Raw genomic sequence first — 20022 nt, 5'->3', positions numbered from 1 at the left:
AAGCACCCACAATTTCTAAAACATCCTATCAGGAATTAATGATATGAGGGGACAGATGGGTAGCTCAGTGGATTAAGAGCCAGACAGGAGGTCCTGGGTTCAAAACTGACCTCAGACACTTCCTAACTGTGTGACCCTGGGCAAGTCACTTAACTCCCATTGCCAAGCTCATACCACTCTTCTGCCTTGGAACCAATACATAGTATTAATTCCAAGATGGAAGGTAAAGGTTAAAAAAAAAAAAGAGGAATTAATGATATGATTGAAGGACAAAATCCCTGACCTTGAAGAATTTATTGGGAGGAGGGGAAAAGAACAACTCATAAACAGATAAGTAAGGATAAAAATATACAAGTTCAGTTGGAAGGTGGGTGGTAAGACCCAAGATTCTTAGATTAGAAGAGCAGATCAGATGGCAGTGCCAGGGGTCCAGAAGGCAGATGATAAGGCCTGGAAAACCTTAGGCAATGGTGGTAGGATAAATGGCAAGGCCTGGTGGCCTTAACTCACTGAAAGGCTTGAAGTCAATTGGTTTTTCCAAGCGGTATTAACAGCCATATTTCTCTTCCCCACCCCAATCAAGGCCTATCCAATAGGATCTTTGTGGTCCAGGATAGAATTGGAAGAAGAAAGGAGGGGGAAAAGAGAAAGAACTTTATAAGAATAAGAGCTATTCTCCATTTGAAAAATAATGAAAGAATATGAACAGTCTTAAAAATGCAAGCAATCAGTAGCCAAAATAATGCTCCAAAATCACTATTAGAAAAATGCAAATTAAAGCAACTCTTAAATTGTACCTTACACTCATCAGATTGTCAAAGCTAAAGAGAAAACAAATGTTAGAGGGATTACAGGCAAATAGGCACACTGATATGCATAATTGGGGGAGCCAGCCATGAAATTGGTTCAGCCATTTTGGAAAGCAATTTGGAACTGTGCTTCAATTGGCACTAAATGTGATACCTTTTAACCCCCTGATACTATTACTAGGTTTATATCCCTTAGAGTTCAAAGACTGTGGGGAAAGGACTTATATATACAAAATATGAATAATCACAATTGTTTTTAGTAGCAAAGAATTGGAATCTAAGAAGGGTGCTTATGAATTGGTGAATGGAAATGAAGAGAAGTAATTTGTTAATAATGTGAGAGTAATTTAAAGATCAAAATCAATATCAAAGGAAATGAAGGAAGAGAAGAAAGAAAAAGAGGAGCAAGAAAAAGAATGAAAGAGAAGGGGAAAAGAAAAGAAAGAATGAGAAAAAGAGAAAGAAAAGGTTAGAGAATAAAAGAAAGAAATAAGAAAGCAAAATAATGAAACAAAATGAGAGAGAGAAAGGCCGGGTAAGAGGGAGGGGAGGAGGAAGAGAGAGAGAAAGAGGAAGGAAGGAAGGAAGGAAGGAAGGAAGGAAGGAAGGAAGGAAGGAAGGAAGGAAGGAAGGAAGGAAGGAAGGAAGGAAGGAAGGAAGGAAGGAAGGAAGGAAGGAAGGAAGGAAGGAAGGAAGGAAGGAAGGAAGGAAGGAAGGAAGGAAGGAAGGAAAGAAAGAAAAGAAGGGGGGAAAGGGGGAGAAGGGAAGAGAAAATGAGACAGAAACAGAGAAACGGACGAAGAGAGTCAACACTAGGGGGCGGTCAAAGCTCATTGCAACGGAAACCTTTTGAGCCTCGTCGCGCCGTTTTGCCATCGCTTCCGCTTCCGCCTCCCCTGCGCCGTGTCCATCTGCGCCTGCCCAGCGTACCCCTAGAGCTATCGCGTCCCGCAACTGGGAGCGTTTGAGCGCTTACTTAGGAGGCTGAGGAAGTAAGGTCCGAGCCGGGGTCAGGAGCCATCATGAGCCGTAGCTACAATGACGAGCTGCAGTACCTGGACAAGATCCACAAGAACTGCTGGAGGATCAAGAAGGGCTTCGTGCCTAACATGCAGGTGAGTGGGGCCTGTCTGGCCTTGTTCCCCCAGAGGAGCGGATCGGGGTGTGCTGTGTGTGCGTGTGTGGGTGATAGAAAAGTCCTAGTGATTGACCCGCGCTGAAGGGCTGCACTGCCTGGACCCTCCCTTCGCTAACGGTCTGTAGGAGGCGAGTTCTGGATTGGTGATCCCAGGCCGCCCCTCCCCCACCCTCAGCCCAGTGGCTCTTTTTCGACCTTTTTATTAAGTTGTGTGATGGGCCATACACCCACCCCGTTTTACCAGAGCAGAGGCGGGTGTTAGAGGAAGAAGAGAGGGGTAGAAGCCCAGAATCCTGAGACGGTCGCGACTAGGAGGCCCCTGAAGGTCCTGGGTCTGGGAGGTCCGAGGACTTGGAAGTCTCTTATGTGCCTGTACAAAACCCGGCTTCGGCCTTCTCAATGGATTCAGGATCCGAGGAACCCGAGGAAAATGACTTTAGGAAATGAGGAACAAAATAAATAAAAATACAACACCCTTGGGTGTGGTTGTGGTTATCTAAATTATATTATCAGTTTGTGGTTATCTAAATATTAGGGCAGCTAAATGCCTCAGTGGATTGAGAGCCAGGCCTGGAATCAGAAAGACCTGAGTTCAAAGCTAACGTCAGAATTACTAGCTGTGTTACTGTGGGCAAGTTACTTCACCCTGTTTGCCTCAGTTTCCTCATCTGTCAAATGAACTGAAGAAGGAAATGACAAACCATTCAGTAACTTTGCTAAGAAAACCCCAAATAAGGTCACTTGAGAATAGAGTACAGCAGAACAAACAAACAAACAAAAACATTACTAAACTCAAATTCGAGTTTGCCTTGATCCACTAACCCCCCTCATTTTACCGAGAAGGAATCTGAGGACCCTGGGGGATCTGATTTGCTTTACTGAGTGGCCAGGCCCAGAAACCCAGATGTATGTATGCACCCAATCAGCCTCTTGTTTATTGTTTTAAAAAAAAGAAATTTATCCACTGAATACAGAAGATAAGTGTGCCGCTTCCTAAGGGAGAGGACAGAGGAAGTTGGCAACTCTTGTTTTAGTGAAAGAAAAAATCTGTACTTCCTGACCTCATAGTAAAGAGGCATGGATTTTAGTCCTGGCTCTTGACACCTTTGTTGCTATATGACCCTGGACAAGTTGCCTATATGAGAGAACTATAAAGTATGAGATCCGATGGAGAAGAGCCAAGAGGCTTTGTAGGACACAGAGCAAGGCCAGAGGAAAGACAGTGTGGGTGCACTAGTATTTTATCTACATGAAATTATTTGAAGCCTGTTAGTAAATGTTATAGAAGCCTCTTAAGTCCCCCTGTTCTTTAAACTGTGACTTGACAAGGGTCTGGGGGTCCATTCCACCTTCCTATTCTTTCATTCCTTCGGTCATTATTAAACATTTAGGGATCATCTACTGTGAAAGGCACTATGAAGACTACAGAGAGGAGTGTGAACAGGTGTATCTGCATACATTGGCACTAATTAGATATCTGCCATATGCTTTCAGGAGCTGTGATTTGTATTACTAAGAGGTAGAACAAAAGAAAAATTTGAAAATTGTATTGCCTGTTGGCAGGTAATCAATCTATGTTGGCATTTACAGAATTTATACAGTAACTAGTTTTCTTAATCATGTGACACTTTGGACAGTTCTGGAGACCACTGAGGACTTTCTCCAGCAGCTGTTTATGATTTTCCTTCTTAATAAGCCTGCTACAAAAGAGGAAAACATTTTCCCTAGATGATAAATGGTTGTTTTTATTGCCCTTCTATTAGCCTGTACTGGCCTTGGTACTATTTTCTCTCTGCTAAAAGTACTAGACATTTCTTATCACAGTTATATAATTTGTTTTATTTTTGACCTTCTGATTTATTGAACATCTTTATACTGGTCTTGATATTTGTGAAACTTTTAGCATAGTTCTTCTCTCCACCAAAAAAAATTTTTTTGAGGCCTTCCACAATCTGTACCATCATATTTTATCATATACTTTGTCTTCACATCCCCTCCATCTCAAATTTCCTCACTATTCTTGAGTGCAGGGCTCCACCTTCCACCTCAGTGCCTTTCCTTATGCAATTTGTGAGATGCCCCTTTCTGCCCTCTTCCACCCCACTCAATCAATCAATCAGACACCCTACCATCTTTCAAGACCCAGTTCAATATCATCTCTTCCACAAAGTCCTCCTTCATCTCCCCACCAGAAATGCTTTCCTTTGCATCATACTGGTGCTGATTATAACATGCAAGACTCTGAAATGCCTAGTTGGTAATCCTGAAGTTGGAGGGGTATGGGTTCAAATTCTACCTTAGACACCAGCTGCATGACCATGGACTAGAAAGTTAACTTTTCCAAGCTTCAGTAAACTCTATGTACAGAGCTTTAAGGTGGCCCAGTCCGTAGAGAGATGAGCCTGGAGTAAGGAAGACTTCAATACAAATTTGGCCTCAGACACTTATTAGCTATGTAACCCTACACAAGTTTGTCTTTGTTTCCTCAACTATAACACGAAGATGATAACAGCTGCTCTACAGGGTTCTTATGAAGCTCAGATTAAGATAATATTCATAAGAAATGCTTAGTATAGTGCCTGGTGCATAGTAGGCATTATAGAAATTCTTATTTTCTGCCCCATCCCTTCCCTTTTTCAAACTCCTTGAAGTTTAGGCATTATTCCTATTTATATTTGTGTTTCTTATCAGAATATTCCTCAGTACCTACCATATTGCTTTGCCCCTTTTAGGCATTTATATTTGTTGAATGAATTCTTTTTTCTCTTTCAAGGACAGAGGAAAACAGTGATATACATATAGGAAGATCTCAAAACTGGCTTTATTTAAAGTTTTTACTGGGTTGTTAGGGTTGGTTTTATCCATACTAGTTTGCTGCTTTAGAAACACAAGACCACTTAGAATTGTTGCCTGTTCTGTAGACTCTAGTGCTTTCAGTTTATATAGTTATAAACTCTTGTGTTTTATTACTGTAGCTCAATAAAAGTTTTTTTCAAAATGAAAACAGCGTATGATTTCGCCTCAACAAATATTTATTAAGACTTGTGTGCTATATACAGTACCAGACACCAGGGAAGACAAAAAGGAAATAGCCCCTGTTCCCAAGGCTTGGTTTACACCCCCATATACTGCATTGGTTTTCTATTTGAAAAAATATTTGTGACCCTTTTCCCAGGCCCCATCTTAGATCTTCCTTATCATGAAGGACAAGATTATAAGCTTACAATCCAGGTCATGCAGATTTGGAGCAGAGAAAGATACCAAGAGAAATGGTGGCCATCATCCTCTTTTGGAGCTCTCTGATCCCATGGATCACTTCATGTGAAGTTTATTGCCTTCATGTCATAAATAATTTGGTTCCTTTTCATTTGTGTTTGACTCCAGGTGGAAGGAGTGTTCTATGTAAATGATCCACTTGAGAAATTAATGTTTGAGGAGTTAAGAAATGCCTGCCGAGGTGGGGGTAAGTACACCATGCATTCAGTGGAAACAAATAGTTTTTCTTTAAGCCAGCTGCCCTATCTTCCCTCCTTCCTTAAGAAAAGCACTACCAAAGTTGGTTTTGATTTTATAAAAACCTAGGATTGAAATTATACTGTAGAAATATTTACTCCTGATCAATGAATACAAAATAGTATTACTTAAAAACAAACAAAACAGGGCAGGTAGGTGGCTCAGTGAATAGAGTGCCAGCCCTGGGGTCAAGACATCCTGGGTTCAAATCTGGCCTCAGATATTTCCTAGCTGTGTGACCTCAATTGCCCAGCCCTTAATGTTCTTTTGCCTTGGGACCACTAAATAGTGTCAATTCTATGATGGAAGGTGGTAAGGGTTTTTTTAAAAAGAAGAGAAAAGAAATAACCATTTATTAGGCATCTAATATGTGCCAGGCATTGACTAAGCTTTTTTTTTTTTCCAAATGAATCTCACCTTTGTGTCTCCCCTTAATGTAAGGCAACATACTGCTTTTGGGCCAGGAAAAGCTGTTTCTACCCTCTTAGTAAATTACAGATGTATTCAGATGTTCTAGAGAGGAAAATATCCTGCTCTTTTTTTTTTCCTTCTCTAGGTGTCGGTGGCTTCCTGCCAGCAATGAAACAGATTGGCAATGTGGCAGCCCTACCTGGGATTGTTCATGTGAGTCTGCATTCAGAATCTTGTATTGACATTTCCATTCTGTTTATAAGTCTATCATGTGGATGGAGGCTGAAATGATAACAAATGGTGTCTTCAGGATAACTCCCTATGGGTACTCGGGAATCTTCTGAGTTTTCCAGCCACGAATACTCTAACTTTCATAGCATTACTTGGCTAAAAGTCATACAAATTCAAAACAAATTAAACAACTTTCTTTCCTGATGTTTAACGTTACATTTGATTGTTCAGTTTGTACAGTATTGTTGTTCCATGTTACTCTATTCAAAGAGACTAGTAGGAGCGTGAGTGGAAATGGGGGCAGTGTTAGGTTTGGGATGGAGGAAACAATTGTTTCTGGACATATTTGTTGGTAAGGGGGATAGGGGCCCAGGAAGTATATGGGAGTGACCCTTATGACCCCTCATTCAATGGGGTAGAAAAAGGAAGTGAACATGTACCTATACACTCTCTATACCTCCTCTCTTCTCTATCCTCCCTGAGCCAGGATCCATCAGCATCTCCTGTAACCTTAGACAAAATTTAGACAAAAGTTGCTCATTTTTCTTCATTTTAACTCTGTACACTCTATTCAGCTAAAATTAGTTTGAACTTAGAAACAAATAGAAATCACATGATGTAAACTAACCAGTAATAATATTAAGCATTTCTGTAGCGCAGTCAAGTTTACAATGAAAGCAGTTTCCTCATTCCTGTGGGGAGTTATTGCAGATAATGTTATCATCCTCATTTAAGGTTTAAGGAGTGTCAGGGCCAAGATTTACTGTGAGCTCAGTATTCTTCCATTAGATTGTATTTCTGTTGAGCAATTCATCTGTTTGGTTCTACTTTATCATGATTCACACTGACCCAAGGTCACTTTTTAAAATATACTCAGAGTAAATGAAAATATATGTACTACCTTGAACTAGAAAAGACAGCCTTTTTGTTCAGTGGCTTCTGTTTGGGGCTTATATTTTTTCAGGAGCTTTACAGAGGTGGCTTTCCTGTTTTTAGCTTTGTATGTAGAGAGGATTTTTCCACCTGAATTTTTACCCATAAAGAAAGCCTCATGAGCTCTAACTGGAAAAGAAAACATTCAGATTACTAAGCTGGCCAGTGCTTAAGCACCCATGTGATTTAGTTTCACAGTATTGTTACAGAAGAGATTGCCAACTCCTGATTAATAGTGAATTCAGATAAGAAATTTAGAGAAAGACATTTTAAGAAGCTCTAAAAAAAAAAGATTTTCCTGTTTTAAATATGCTAAATGTTCTTTCAGAGATCTATTGGGCTTCCTGATGTCCATTCTGGTTATGGATTCGCAATTGGGAACATGGCTGCTTTTGATATGAGTGACCCAGAAGCTGTGGTGTCACCAGGTAAGTCACAGGCCCCACGTGCTGCTTATCTTTTTCTCTGTGGACCAGAGCCCATGAGCAGAATTAGAGTGATTTTTCCTCCAGTTTACTGAGTAAGGAAAGTAATCATAGGAGAAGTATATAAACATTGAACTAGCTTAAGAGCATTTACTGAAGCCCCTAGCTTTCCCTCCCTAGTTGCACACTGCTTCCCTACACAATCACTACAGGCTACTCCAAAACACTGATTCTTGCTTTGAAAGAGGTTGCTTTGGTTGTTGGGGTTTTTTTAAACTCTCACTTTCTGTTTTAGAATCAGTGTTGTATATGGTTCCAGGGCAGAAGAGCAGTAAGGACTAGGCAGTGGGAATTAAGTGACTATCTAGGGTCACACAACTAGGATGTATCATGAGGTCAGATTTAAACCCAGGACCCTCCTATCTCTAGGCCTGGCTCTCTATCCCCTGAAGTACCTAACTGCCCCCTGAAAGAGTTTTAATTAAGAATTTCAAATTAGATCTGTGTCCTATTCCCTATTTTGGGATGCTATTCACTCATTCAGTGCTGCCTCTCTGGCCAGTAAATGGCATATGTCACATTGTTTGTATTAGCCCACTTTGCACAGCTGAAGACCACTCTGTGGTTGCAGAAACACAGAAGTTTGAATAAAATAAAAGGTTCTGACTCTGCCTTGTCATGAGGAGCTGAACTAGCAACATTTCGCGATCAGTCATTTACATTTATAAAGTACTTTTTTTTTTTAATAAACCCCTTACCTTCTGTCTTGGGGTCAATACTGTGTATTGGATCCAAGGCAGAAGAGTGGTAAGGGCTAGGCAATGGGGGTTAAGTGACTTACCCAAGGTCACACAGCTGGGAAGTATCTGAGTCCAGATTTGAACCTAGGACCTCTTATCTCTAGGCCTGGCTCTCAATCCACTGAGCTACCCAGCTGCCCCTTATAACGCACTTTTAAAAGCCCTTTCCTCTAACAACTCTATGCAGTAGGTCTATCAACCAAGTAATATATTTTCATTTTACTGATGAGGAAACAAAGCCTAGACCATTTGCCTCATGTGATGTGAACCCAGGTTGAGCATTATTTTCATCCACACATAGTGCCTTTCATTTCCCTTGTACCTGCTCCCTTCCTATTATCTGTTATATGTTCTTCTATGTCTATATTTATTATCTATTAAAAAGTAAGGAACACACTTGCCTTACTGATTGGCTTGGGTTGACTTCATTCTGTAGGTGGTGTCGGATTTGATATCAACTGTGGTGTCCGATTGCTGAGAACCAACCTTGATGAAAGTGATGTCCAGCCTGTGAAGGAACAACTAGCCCAGGCCATGTTTGACCACATTCCTGTTGGGGTGGGATCAAAAGGCGTTATCCCAATGAATGCCAAGTGAGACCCAAATTCAGAGCATATCTGTTTCTTTTTTGGGAGGAGATGAATATTCTTCATTTTAGGGTGCTAAGCTCCAAGTGGAAACCTGCCTGTGACGGGTAGTTTCAGGACCACAAAAGAGTCCAGCCACATCTCTTAAAATAGATTATAGTAGACTTGGAACTATAACAGTTAGTGGAATTTTTCTTGTAATTAAGCCAAGCCCTCTTTAACTTGAATAAAGATTCTGTATATGCATTAGGCCCTCTTTCTGTCAAAGTAAAGTTCCTGAGGCTAAGGATCAAAGAATGTCTGTTAGAACTAACTCCTTCATTTTACAGATGAGAAAACTGAGAACCGAGAAGGCTGTGTGATTCTGTCGTTTTTTAAAAAGCTGCAGTAGGAGAATTGTAGAATTCTTTGGTGATGCTGTGTTGAGGCAAAAAGTTTTGAAAATCTGATAGATGTCAGTGACCTAAGATTCCCAATAGCTTAGCTCCAGAATACAGGGCAAAAGTGGTGGCAGCATGGGAGTGGGCTGCCTCAGTCTAGTTGATATTTTTTCTACAAGGGGCAAGGAAGCAAGACTTCTAAAATGGAAAAAGTCATGATTGGCATGACAACCTATATTAGAAATACTGATTTTATGTGGACTAAGGCAACTATTGACCTGTTCTCTCATGGTTTTTGAACTCATGGGTTCAAGATTTCTTCATGTTCCCCACCTCATAGGGCTTGGGACTAAATGAGCTCAAATTGCGGTAAAGTGCTTTTAAAAAGTTTAATGAGCTATACAAATACAACTGTGTCATTATAGCGTGAATTCAGTATTCTGTTTGCCTTTAGAGACATTGAGTTTTTTTAATGTTGAAGACAGGAACATGTAATAAAGTTATGTAACCCATTTTTTCTTGATCCGGCACTGACCACAGATTTCCTATTTCAGGGACTTGGAGGAGGCTCTGGAGATGGGGGTGGACTGGTCTCTACGAGAAGGGTATGCCTGGGCTGAGGATAAGGAGCATTGTGAGGAATATGGGCGTATGCTGCAAGCTGACCCCAATAAGGTCTCAGCCAGGGCTAAAAAGAGAGGCCTTCCTCAGGTAACAGATCCTTGACCACCCTTCAGGTCATTCAGTCTATTATTTTCCACATTGTTTTTATTTAAAGTCTTTCCTACATTTTATTCACATGCACTCATGAAGAGAAGCAGCAGGAGGTGCTAGCCTTTAGTTGTGGCCCTGCTCCACACACTTTAGAGATTCACTGGGCTTCCCAAGGCATTTGTCACTTCTCTGTTGTTCTAGAAACTATTTACAAATCCTTTAACTTTCACAGTGGTGCCAGTGGATGGCCTGCTGTTGTAGGTCACTTGCGAAGGGAGCCTTGGATTCCAAAAATAAAAGGTGCAAGGCCATCCCTTCTTCTACAAAGCTATGTGTTAGAAAAAATAGAAGCACTAAAATGTACCATCCTGCAGATAAAATTCATTCACTGATTGTACCAAGAGTTATAACCTTAGACAAATGTCCCTCCTTTTGGCTGAAATCACCCTGAACTTCAGTTGACCCCAAATTTGAATTTTTTTTTTTTCAAATGGAATCAGTAGGATTTTTAGTGATGGATCTGTCTGCCTGTAAAATGAATTTGCCCTTGTATTAAATAATGGTATTTAGAACAGGGGACAAAATATATGAGGATCTATACTTTTATTTAACTTAGGAAGCATTTTCTGTTTCTATGCTACTTCTAATGTCTTCTTTAATAATTAGTGAACTTGGGGCAGGTAGGTAACATAGTGGAAGAGAGCCAGACCTGGAGTCAGGAGGACTTGTGTTCAAATGTGGCCTCAGATACTTCTTAGCTATGTGACTCTGGACAAGTCACTTAACCACAATTGCTTAGCCTTGTAACCACTCTTCTGCCTTTGAATGAATGCTTAATATTCATTCTAAGATAGACAGTAAGGGGGGTGGGGGTGAGATTGTTTGTTTTTATGTCTAAATAATAATCAGTGAACTCTAAGGCTTTTTCCTAATTTTTTTGTTAGAGCAAACAATATTGGATGTAAGTCATTAGCTGGGACTTAAGTTTTGCTCTATAGAGATCTGCTCTGTCATGTTCTTTGTTACAGGATTTGGTATGTCATTTGATATTTGTGGTAACCATTTTACCAAAGTGGGTAGCTTTGTTTTGTTTGCATTTCCAGCTTGGGACCCTGGGAGCAGGAAATCATTATGCTGAAATCCAAGTTGTGGATGATATTTATAATGAGTACGCTGCCAAGAAGATGGGCATTGACCACAAGGGACAGGTGTGTGTGATGATCCACAGTGGCAGCAGAGGCCTGGGCCATCAAGTAGCTACAGGTATGGTGTAGGCCTAATGAAACTTTGAAAAGTTGACAGATACTTAAGGCAGATTGTGGACCTCCAGCTCCACTAGGTATGAAGAAATTGTGATGGATACTGGGTGAGATAAAAGATATAGCTGAAACTCCCATCAATTGCAGCTTTTGAGGAACTCCCTGTGGACTTAGCACAGACAAGGGAAGGGGTAAATACACAAACTCAGATCAAATATAAAATGATGCGTCCTAAATTCTTATGAGTGGTACAAACCACAGGATGTTGGAAGGTTCTGTTGGAGGAGAGATATGACCAGCTCTTTGCATAAAGAAGAATGATGTGACAGAAGCATGATGGTAGGCTTAAAGGAAACAAGGGATGGAAAAAAAGGAATATCTGTTACAAGTCTCTTAAAATTGTCCAGACTGGTGGAATAGTAGCTGATAATAGAGAGGAGGGACAGATTCAGGAGACAGCAGAGGTTCCATTACTACAATCCCAGCAGTCCTTGTCATTTTCCCTTTGCCATTTTTTACTCCTCTTCATGTACCCCACAAGCCAGTGACTGGCTTCCTGGCTATTCCTTGCACATAACATTCCATCAGCCTTCTCACTGAATTGTCACAGGCTATCTCCCATGCCTGGCTTCCTTCCAGTCCTAGCTCACATCCCAGCTTCCAGACCCTTTTCCACCCCCTTAATGGTAGTTCCTTCTCAGGTGATTATCTCCAATTTGTCCTGTATAGAGAATTTGTTTGTACATTGTTGTTCACATATTTGTCCTGAAAGCTAAACAGGGCTTTCTTTTTTTCATCTTCCAGATGCACTGGTAGCGATGGAAAAAGCTATGAAGAGAGACAAGATTATTGTCAATGACCGTCAGTTAGCATGCGCGAGGATCAGCTCCCCAGAGGGGCAGGATTACCTAAAGGGGATGGCTGCTGCCGGAAACTACGCCTGGGTCAACCGGTCCTCCATGACATTCTTGACCCGACAGGTAGGATTCCAATTGTTCTTTGTAGATGGTGTTTCTGCTGTGGTTCTAATGTCCTTGTAACCTAAGAATGGTGAGCAAAGAAGTTTGTTTTGGTGATTTCCTGTGGGCATATGAGGCCATTTTTTAAAAGGATGACCTAGCTGAACTTCATTATCTTCTTCCCTTGGTTAACCATCATCAAGGGAATTCATTGTAGGCTACTAAGATGACCCCAGTAAGATTACAGACATTTGGCAAAAATGCAAGGCTAGAACCATTCCAAGACTACAGTTCTCTGGATCATGTCTGCCAGCTGCTAAATTGCAGCATTTTCCTGTTGCTTGAGAATTTATGTTTTAAAGAATCTCTGCTCCATTTTAGACTCCATTTGAGGCAGATAAGTGTTTGGTTTGAAGTTTTGATGCTTTAATTAGCTGTATTGCAGGTCAGATTCTTCCATGGATTGTATTAGGCTTCCCCTTTGGTCTCTCTTCTTACATGACCAGCTTTAAAAAAGAGCTTATCTTCCAAACAGATATCTTCCATAGTCATACCATTTCCAATGCTATTGCTACCTTGTTATGAGCTAGACTGTCAGTGGAAATTTTGACTTTACAATCTCTTGATAAGAGTATATGATGCTTAAGTTGCCTAGTTAAGATTTTTCTTTTTACTATCAGTGAATTAATTATAAAATCAACTAAATCTTCTCACCCTTCACACAAAATAATGGTTTTAGAGAACCTGCTTTGCAGTTCATTAGTAAGAAATCTGGTTTCAGTATCCACAACACCTCTGGCATTTGGAGAACTGAGAAAGCTCTGGGATTCTTTCCTTTTTGTAGACATGGTTGAGTATTGTTCTCTCTGGGATTGGATTTTTTTTTTTTGGTCTTTGAAGATATTTTAGCCTGCCATTCCACAGCATCCCAGGGAACTCTGATTCTTGGGTGTGGAGCAGTACCCTTCCCTACAGAGAAGCAGAGGTCCTTTCTAGCTCAGGGGCCTACCAGGGTCAAAAGGAGGAAAAGCTATTTGCTCTTTCCAGCTCTGTGTAGCCCAAAGAAGTATCTGTTCACCTTCATTTGGGACATAAAATTTTCCTTTAGAGAAAGCACTTCCTCTTGAGATAAAGGTAACATTTTAATTTTTTAGAAAAACAAATCAACAAATGGTAGAGGATATGGGGTAGTTTTTTTCTTAAGATAAAAAGTAAACCTTTTGAAGAGGTAAAAACAGACAACCAAGGACAAAGCAAGGTCAATTAAAACAAAAAGCTCACAGATGATCTGGGATGACCAAGAAGCCAAAAGGGGGTTTCTTTATGGAAGACCTTGGTAGCCCTTAAGACCATAGGCTTTTTGTCTTTGATTTAACTTAGAGGGCAGAGACAGACCAGAAGCATGGTGAGGCTCAACTGCTCAGCCAGTCAGCCTCATACAGAGAGATGCCCAGTCAGCGGCTTGGAAGTTCCATAAAACCTTGTCTTTTTCTTAACACACCATTGAGAGAAAGCTCAGCTGTCTCAGTAAATGAGACAGCCAGGCATGCACAGTGGAGGTTGTGGGGACAACAAAAGGGAAGTGGACATGCTGGGCCTGCTGTGTGATAGGAGGACATGGCAGTGGGTTTTTGAGTGATTGTTTCTGGTTGTCATCTTGGAGAATGGTTCAGATTTCTTAGACTCATAGGTGCATTGAAGAACAGGCTAGAAGTCAACATTAGTTGTTTGTGTGCCTGTGTGCACCCGTGCACTCAGCTCTTCAGCTGAGTAATCCTGACAGCTTTAAACTGAAACTGAACTTTCTCTTGCCTAGGCTTTTGCCAAGGTTTTCAACACAACTCCTGATGACCTGGACCTCCACGTGATCTATGACGTCTCCCACAACATCGCCAAGGTGGAACAGCATGTGGTGGATGGGAAAGAGCGGACATTGTTGGTGCACAGGAAGGGCTCCACCCGGGCCTTCCCCCCACACCATCCCCTCATTGCTGTGGATTACCAGGTCAGACACTACAGCTCAGGGACCTGGCTAGGGGGAGAAGTCTCAGTCAGAATCTATGTAAATACTTCTCATGTGAAGGAATCAGAGCTGGCTGACCTGCTGTTGGCCTCCCTTCTCCACTGGGCACAGGATCAGTGCCCACCTGGAGGAGAAAGATAATTGATCTCTAAAACCCAGAAAGCAAGGATTCCTACTGAGGGGGATTTGTTTATTTCACTATACTCCTTTGAAGAGTACATATTCATGTGAACCAAATCATCTTTATGCTAATAAGAACCACAGTGGATTTGTTTTTGAAACTGGGATTATCCTGAGTGGGGGACAACAAACCAAGGACTGAGAATCACAATCTTTCCCTTTTACTTTCTTTGTCCTTCTAATAGCAGACTTTCTTCTCCTCTAATCATGTGTTTGCCAGCCTAAGACAGGAATCTCCCCAAACGTGCATTTGAATGTCTATCTTGTCACTTTCAGTGGCTGTAAGACATGGCATGGCTTGGTGCCTATCTGCTAACCTTCTCTAACTCTCCCATCCTTCTACCCAAGACCTCCTGATTCCATTTCTGCAGCCTCTCCTGCTGCATCCATCCCCTCTCCATTCTCACTGTCTCTGCCTTCTCCAGGTTGTTTCTGCAGCCCCACAAGGGCTTCACAGGGAAATGACCTGGTCCAAGCTGGCATTTACATGCTTTTTGTGTTGTAACTACCCTGTCTTGATATGGGGCAAAAGGGACTCGATTTAGGAGCCCGTTTCCTTCTCCTGCCACCTAACAGAGCCAGAGATTTTAAGGTGCGGGTATTTGAGGCTTATGCTGTTCTCATTTTCATGTGGTGAATTTGTTTACATCCTCAGCTCACTGGACAGCCAGTCCTCATTGGGGGAACCATGGGAACCTGTAGCTATGTCCTTACTGGGACTGAGCAGGGCATGACTGAGACCTTTGGAACAACCTGCCATGGAGCAGTAAGTAGAATAATTTCTCCTTTTAAAATGACCTGCTTTCCTGATGCAACTGGCTTATTCTCATTCTCTCTGGAAGAGTTCAGATGTCTGGTACTTCTTACCAAGCATGCACCACAAAGTGCACACTAGGTGGTCTTCATGGCCCTCCTAGTCTTCTCTAGGTTATGAAGGAACTAAGAGGTTGCTTGGTGAGTGTAGACTTTTATTTCTTTATTTTAGTATAGACTTTAAAAAGAATATTGGGGGCAGTGAGGTGGCTCTTGGTTTGAGAAGCCAGACCAGCGATGGGAGGTTCTGGGTTCATGACCCTGGACAAGTCACTTAGTCCCCATTGCCTGGCCCTGACTTCTCTTCTGCCTTGGAACCAAGACACAATATTGATTCTGAAGGGAAGGGCTTTTGCTGTTGCTGTTGCTGTTGCTGCCATAAGGTGATGTTCTCCCTCCTTGGGGACATTTCTATCTAGGTAATCAGTTTGAGTATCAGAGCACTTTCTCTCCGGAGCATTGCCAGCATTGCCGGATTCTTCCCAGTTATCTGTCAGACTCTGCACACTCCCCCGTTTCCCTGCCCACACACTGCTGCTATCATGTGACAAGCATCTGCCCTTCATCCTTCTACCAGAAGCTCTGGAGTGTTGTCCTGCATTTCTAAGTTTCTAACCATTTCCCTGAACCTCAGTTTCTTTCTCTGTGAAAAAGAGTTAGTAATATGTTCCAATCCTGAGAGTTTGGCAGTGCATATGCTACCCTGTTTCATAGATGAGGAGATGGAAACTGAGAAGAAATGATATGGCAGAAATAGCATTTAGACTCCAGCTTTCTGGTTAATGTGCCATGGACTGATTCCAGGGTTCTCCAGAGGTAGAGCAGGTATCATGAGGGAAAGTCACCAGGTGGAAAGCTGAGACCCTGATCTGTCTGAAGATCAGCCTGCTGGGTGGGGACATTCATTCAAGCTGGAGGGCCAGCCTAGTGGGCATGTGCCACCCAGTGGAACTTCTTGCCAGTGACACTTCTCCAGATCTCTCAAAGGTCAGGATCAGCCTCAGCTGCAGCTTCTGGCTCAGTCTCTTCAGGGACTTTTCAGTTTGAGAAAATCCTGTGGTGTAGACATGTCTGTGCCAGGGTCAGCCTCTTTGTGTTGATTCTCTAGTCCAGACACTCTCCTGCCTTTGTTTATGTTTAAAATGTGGTTATTTTTCCTCCAGGGTCGTGCATTGTCCCGAGCAAAATCTCGACGTAACTTAGACTTCCAGGATGTTCTAGATAAATTGGCTGACATGGGCATCGCCATCAGGGTTGCTTCCCCTAAATTGGTGATGGAGGAGGTAAGTAAGATTCATGTGGTCATTCCCATCACAGTGTTAAATTTTTACACCATTTGCATGGGAGTAGCTACAGCTAAGACGACTTTTCAGTTGCTGTTTTATTTTCTTCCATCTAGATGACATTTAGTATTTTCTATCACTCTCTCAGCTTGTGGTTCAGTAGTCTGTTACGTTGTGTAGGCAATCTAGAGATGTATGACCATACTCCATAGAAGGTTGGGCCAAGTAGTATCCTTTTACAGCAACGTTGATCATTTACTGTAAGTACAGAGTGACATTTCACAGTCTCTGTAAGCAATCCACCAAGATGTTTTGTCACCTACAGTAAAATCATTCACACAATCCTCCATCCATAAAATTTATTTCCAACCAAACTAAGAGACTCCTGTAGAAGTCCTCTCTCAACATTAAGATTTGCCCTAAATGAATTTACCTCACTAGAGATGGCATGCCAGGGAGTTTTTTCTCTGGAAAAATAGTAAAATACCAGGCTAAAAGCAGATGAACATGCTTGTGTGTGAGAGAGAGAAATACACTTAGTAAACCTTGCCTTTATCATATTAATAGATTTTTTTTTTAAAGTTTTCTAGAAAAATCTTTGTAGAGACAAGTGAGAAATTTGGTTACGATGCCATATTATCTTTTCTGTTCTTTCTTTTCCATTTTTTTTTAAACTTTTACTTTCAGTCTTAGAATCAATCCTGTCTATTGGTTCCAAGACAGAAGAGCAGTAAGGGCTGGGCAATGGGCAAGTGACTTGCCTTGGGTCAGATAGCCAGGCAGTATTGTTGGCCAAATTTGAACCTGGGACCTTCCATCTCTAGGCCTGGTGCTCTATCCACTGAGCCACCTAGCTGCCTCTAGGAAGCTGCATTTTCAAAAGGTCTTCTTTATATTGCATGAAGTAAAAGGAAAATTGTACAATCATCAACTATAAAAGACTTGGCTATTCTCCAATGCAGTGATCCAAGACAATTCTGAAGGAGTGATGGCAAAGAATGCTTTCTGCCTTCAGAAAAAGAACTGTTCTGAATGAAGATTGAAGCAGTCTATGTTTTCCCTTTATATGTGTGTTTTTCTAATTTTGAGTTTTGGTTTTCATGCATATTCTCTCCCAACATGACCAGTACAAAAACACTATTTGCAAAGTTACACATGTATAACCCAGATCAAATTGCTTACATCTCAAGGAGAAGGGAGGGAGACAATTTGGATATTATAATTTTATATATATATATATATATGAGTGTTATTCTATGTAACTAAGAAAATAAATATTAAATTTTAAAAATCAAGTATTGTTTATATTGGAAAGGCAAAGACTTCTTTCATGAAATTTTAAACCTTTCTTTTTCTCCCTTCTTAGGCTCCAGAATCCTATAAAAACGTGACAGATGTGGTGAATACTTGCCATGATGCTGGAATCAGCAAGAAGGCCATCAAACTCAGACCAATTGCAGTTATCAAAGGCTAACATCCCACCCGGACTCACCTGAGACCACTGACATGACCAGACCTGACCTAGACATGGATTGATGTGCTCTGCAGATGCCAAATTATTGACCTACCAAATTCTGAATGTGCCTGGCACATTGCCCATTCCAGACTGACAGGGCAGGGGGCTCCCTGAACTATCCAGCAGGGTAAAGAAACACTATTAGATAAGGGGCCACACTATTCTCACCCAAAGAGGGATAAATGAATGTGCTTGGCCTCTCTGGTCCAGCAGCTCTCTAGAAAATTGTTCTTTGGGGAATCAGCCCTACTCAGGCAGCAGTCACTAACTATACCTGGCCTCGTCCCACCATCAGGGTGGGCATCAGGACCTTCTAGAAGTTCCATAGGGGGTTATGGGAATCCCTGGCTTCATCCTTAGAGAGTAGCTCTACCGAAGAATGACTTGATTTTGGGAGGGGGAGGGAGGGTTGTTAGGAAGTAAAGGGGAGAGAAGGAGTGGTGGGAGGGAAAGGCGAGCTGTTTTACTGTAGCGGGGCTTCCTTTCTATTTCTAAACATAAGGCAAAGTTTTGGGCTGCCTGCTGATCTGAGACCTCTTGCAAATGATCAGGGGCATTCCTTAGGCCTGGGTCTGTATGTGTGTCAGTGAGTTCTCAAGGGATACTGGGTGCAGGTACCTCACACGGCTCAGTGGATATCTTTGTGATTGTGTGCCTTGGGCACGTGGAGTCGTTGGCCTCTGTGGTTAAGCTGATTGCACACATTGAGCCAGGTAGCTGTGAGGTGAAAGTTTGACAGCTGTAACTAGACCTGGCCTGCCTCAGTCTGACCTTGTTAGTGCTGTGACCTCTTTGAGATGTCATGGGCCATGAGTGGCACTGGGGCCTTCGTGTATCTGAACAGCCAGGAAAGGTGGCAATGCCATGAAATTACTGTAGGTTATTTATACTTCATAACAGAATTGTAGGAGAATTTGCTTATAAAGAAAACGAGTTTTTCCTAAGATTGCCATTTTTCCTGGCCTTTATTTCTGCTTCCAGAAGCCAGGCTTAATAGAAATAGACTTCCAAAGCTCATCCCCTTTTCCACCAAAATCTCATTGGGGTGCTTTTTCCACGTTCTGTTCTCTGCACTGGGGTCAGGGATGTGCAGTGGAGCATGCCTCTGCAAGCTGGACCATGTTTAGGAAGGAGTGATTCTCTATGCCAGTCCTTGGAGAATATCCCAGGAAAGAGGCCTTTGCGATTGATTAGCCACAGTGTAATCATTTTAGCTTACGCATGCCTCTGACCCAGACACACTCCCCTGAGCAAGGAAGGCATAGAGGAGCAGATCCGCCAGCAAACACTGGAGGGCACTTCACAACGAGAAGCACAATCCGATGTGGCCAGAATCTCCAGCTTCCATCTCGGGGCTCGCCTGGCAACTCATGTTTTTGAATCTCATTCAAAGCAAGAATCTTTCCTGTAGCTAACTGACGTCAGTTCAGGGAATGATGGCTTAGCTCATCTTAATGATAGAAAATTAACTTTTATTAGACTTTCTGAAATTTGTTTCTTTTGTGGTTTGTAGACAAGCCATTTTTCAACCCAGTGGAGGAATTGTTCTCCCCTCCCTGCACTTCTGTCTTACTTGGGCCGTGTTTAGGTTATTTGTTAATAGCTGAGTTTGTAAGAGAAAAGGCACTAACTTTAGAGTTCACTTGTTCTATACCGTTTTTCTTTTCCCATTCAAAAAATACATGACTTCAAAATAAATTACTTGAAAAAGAAACCTGAATAAATGTCTGTTTCTCCACCAGGTGTGAGCCCCCAGGCATGTCAGGGCACATGTACAGAGCCAGGGGAATCCCGGGAAGGGTGGTTTGGGGTGACTTGTGCCCATGAGTGCCCCTCAGTCTCCTCTTCCATGTTAGCTGAGCACCGGCACCAGCGATTCAATCACCCACTTTGCTGCTTCCCAGAACGGAGAAGGAAAAAGCATGTTCTCGTCCCGCCGACCCGGAAAACGGAGGCGAATGACATCCTTAAAGGGGCGTCCAGATGAGTAGTGGATCATTTGTGTCCTTCCCAAAGGCTTCCGGTCAGCTCAGACCCAGCGGAAAATC

General features: G+C 42.0%; 1 protein-coding gene across 1 annotated transcript; it reads left to right on the top strand.

Annotated features, from left to right (window-relative positions):
* Positions 1-1531: 1531 nt before the first annotated feature.
* On the top strand, positions 1532-19688 carry RTCB (RNA 2',3'-cyclic phosphate and 5'-OH ligase). The gene is made up of 12 exons (XM_001366067.4): positions 1532-1924; positions 5332-5410; positions 6017-6084; positions 7364-7463; positions 8697-8853; positions 9782-9938; positions 11045-11204; positions 12005-12180; positions 13976-14164; positions 15018-15128; positions 16339-16458; positions 17825-19688. Exons 1-12 carry the CDS (start codon positions 1832-1834, stop codon positions 17930-17932), a joined length of 1518 nt encoding a protein of 505 aa, XP_001366104.1. The 5' UTR covers positions 1532-1831; the 3' UTR covers positions 17933-19688.
* Positions 19689-20022: the final 334 nt, after the last annotated feature.

Source organism: Monodelphis domestica, chromosome 5 (assembly GCF_027887165.1).
Source record: "Monodelphis domestica isolate mMonDom1 chromosome 5, mMonDom1.pri, whole genome shotgun sequence".
In the NCBI taxonomy this organism is placed as follows: Eukaryota; Metazoa; Chordata; class Mammalia; order Didelphimorphia; family Didelphidae; genus Monodelphis; species Monodelphis domestica.
Note: the sequence above shows the minus strand (reverse complement) of the source record. Positions and strands in the feature narration are given on the sequence as shown.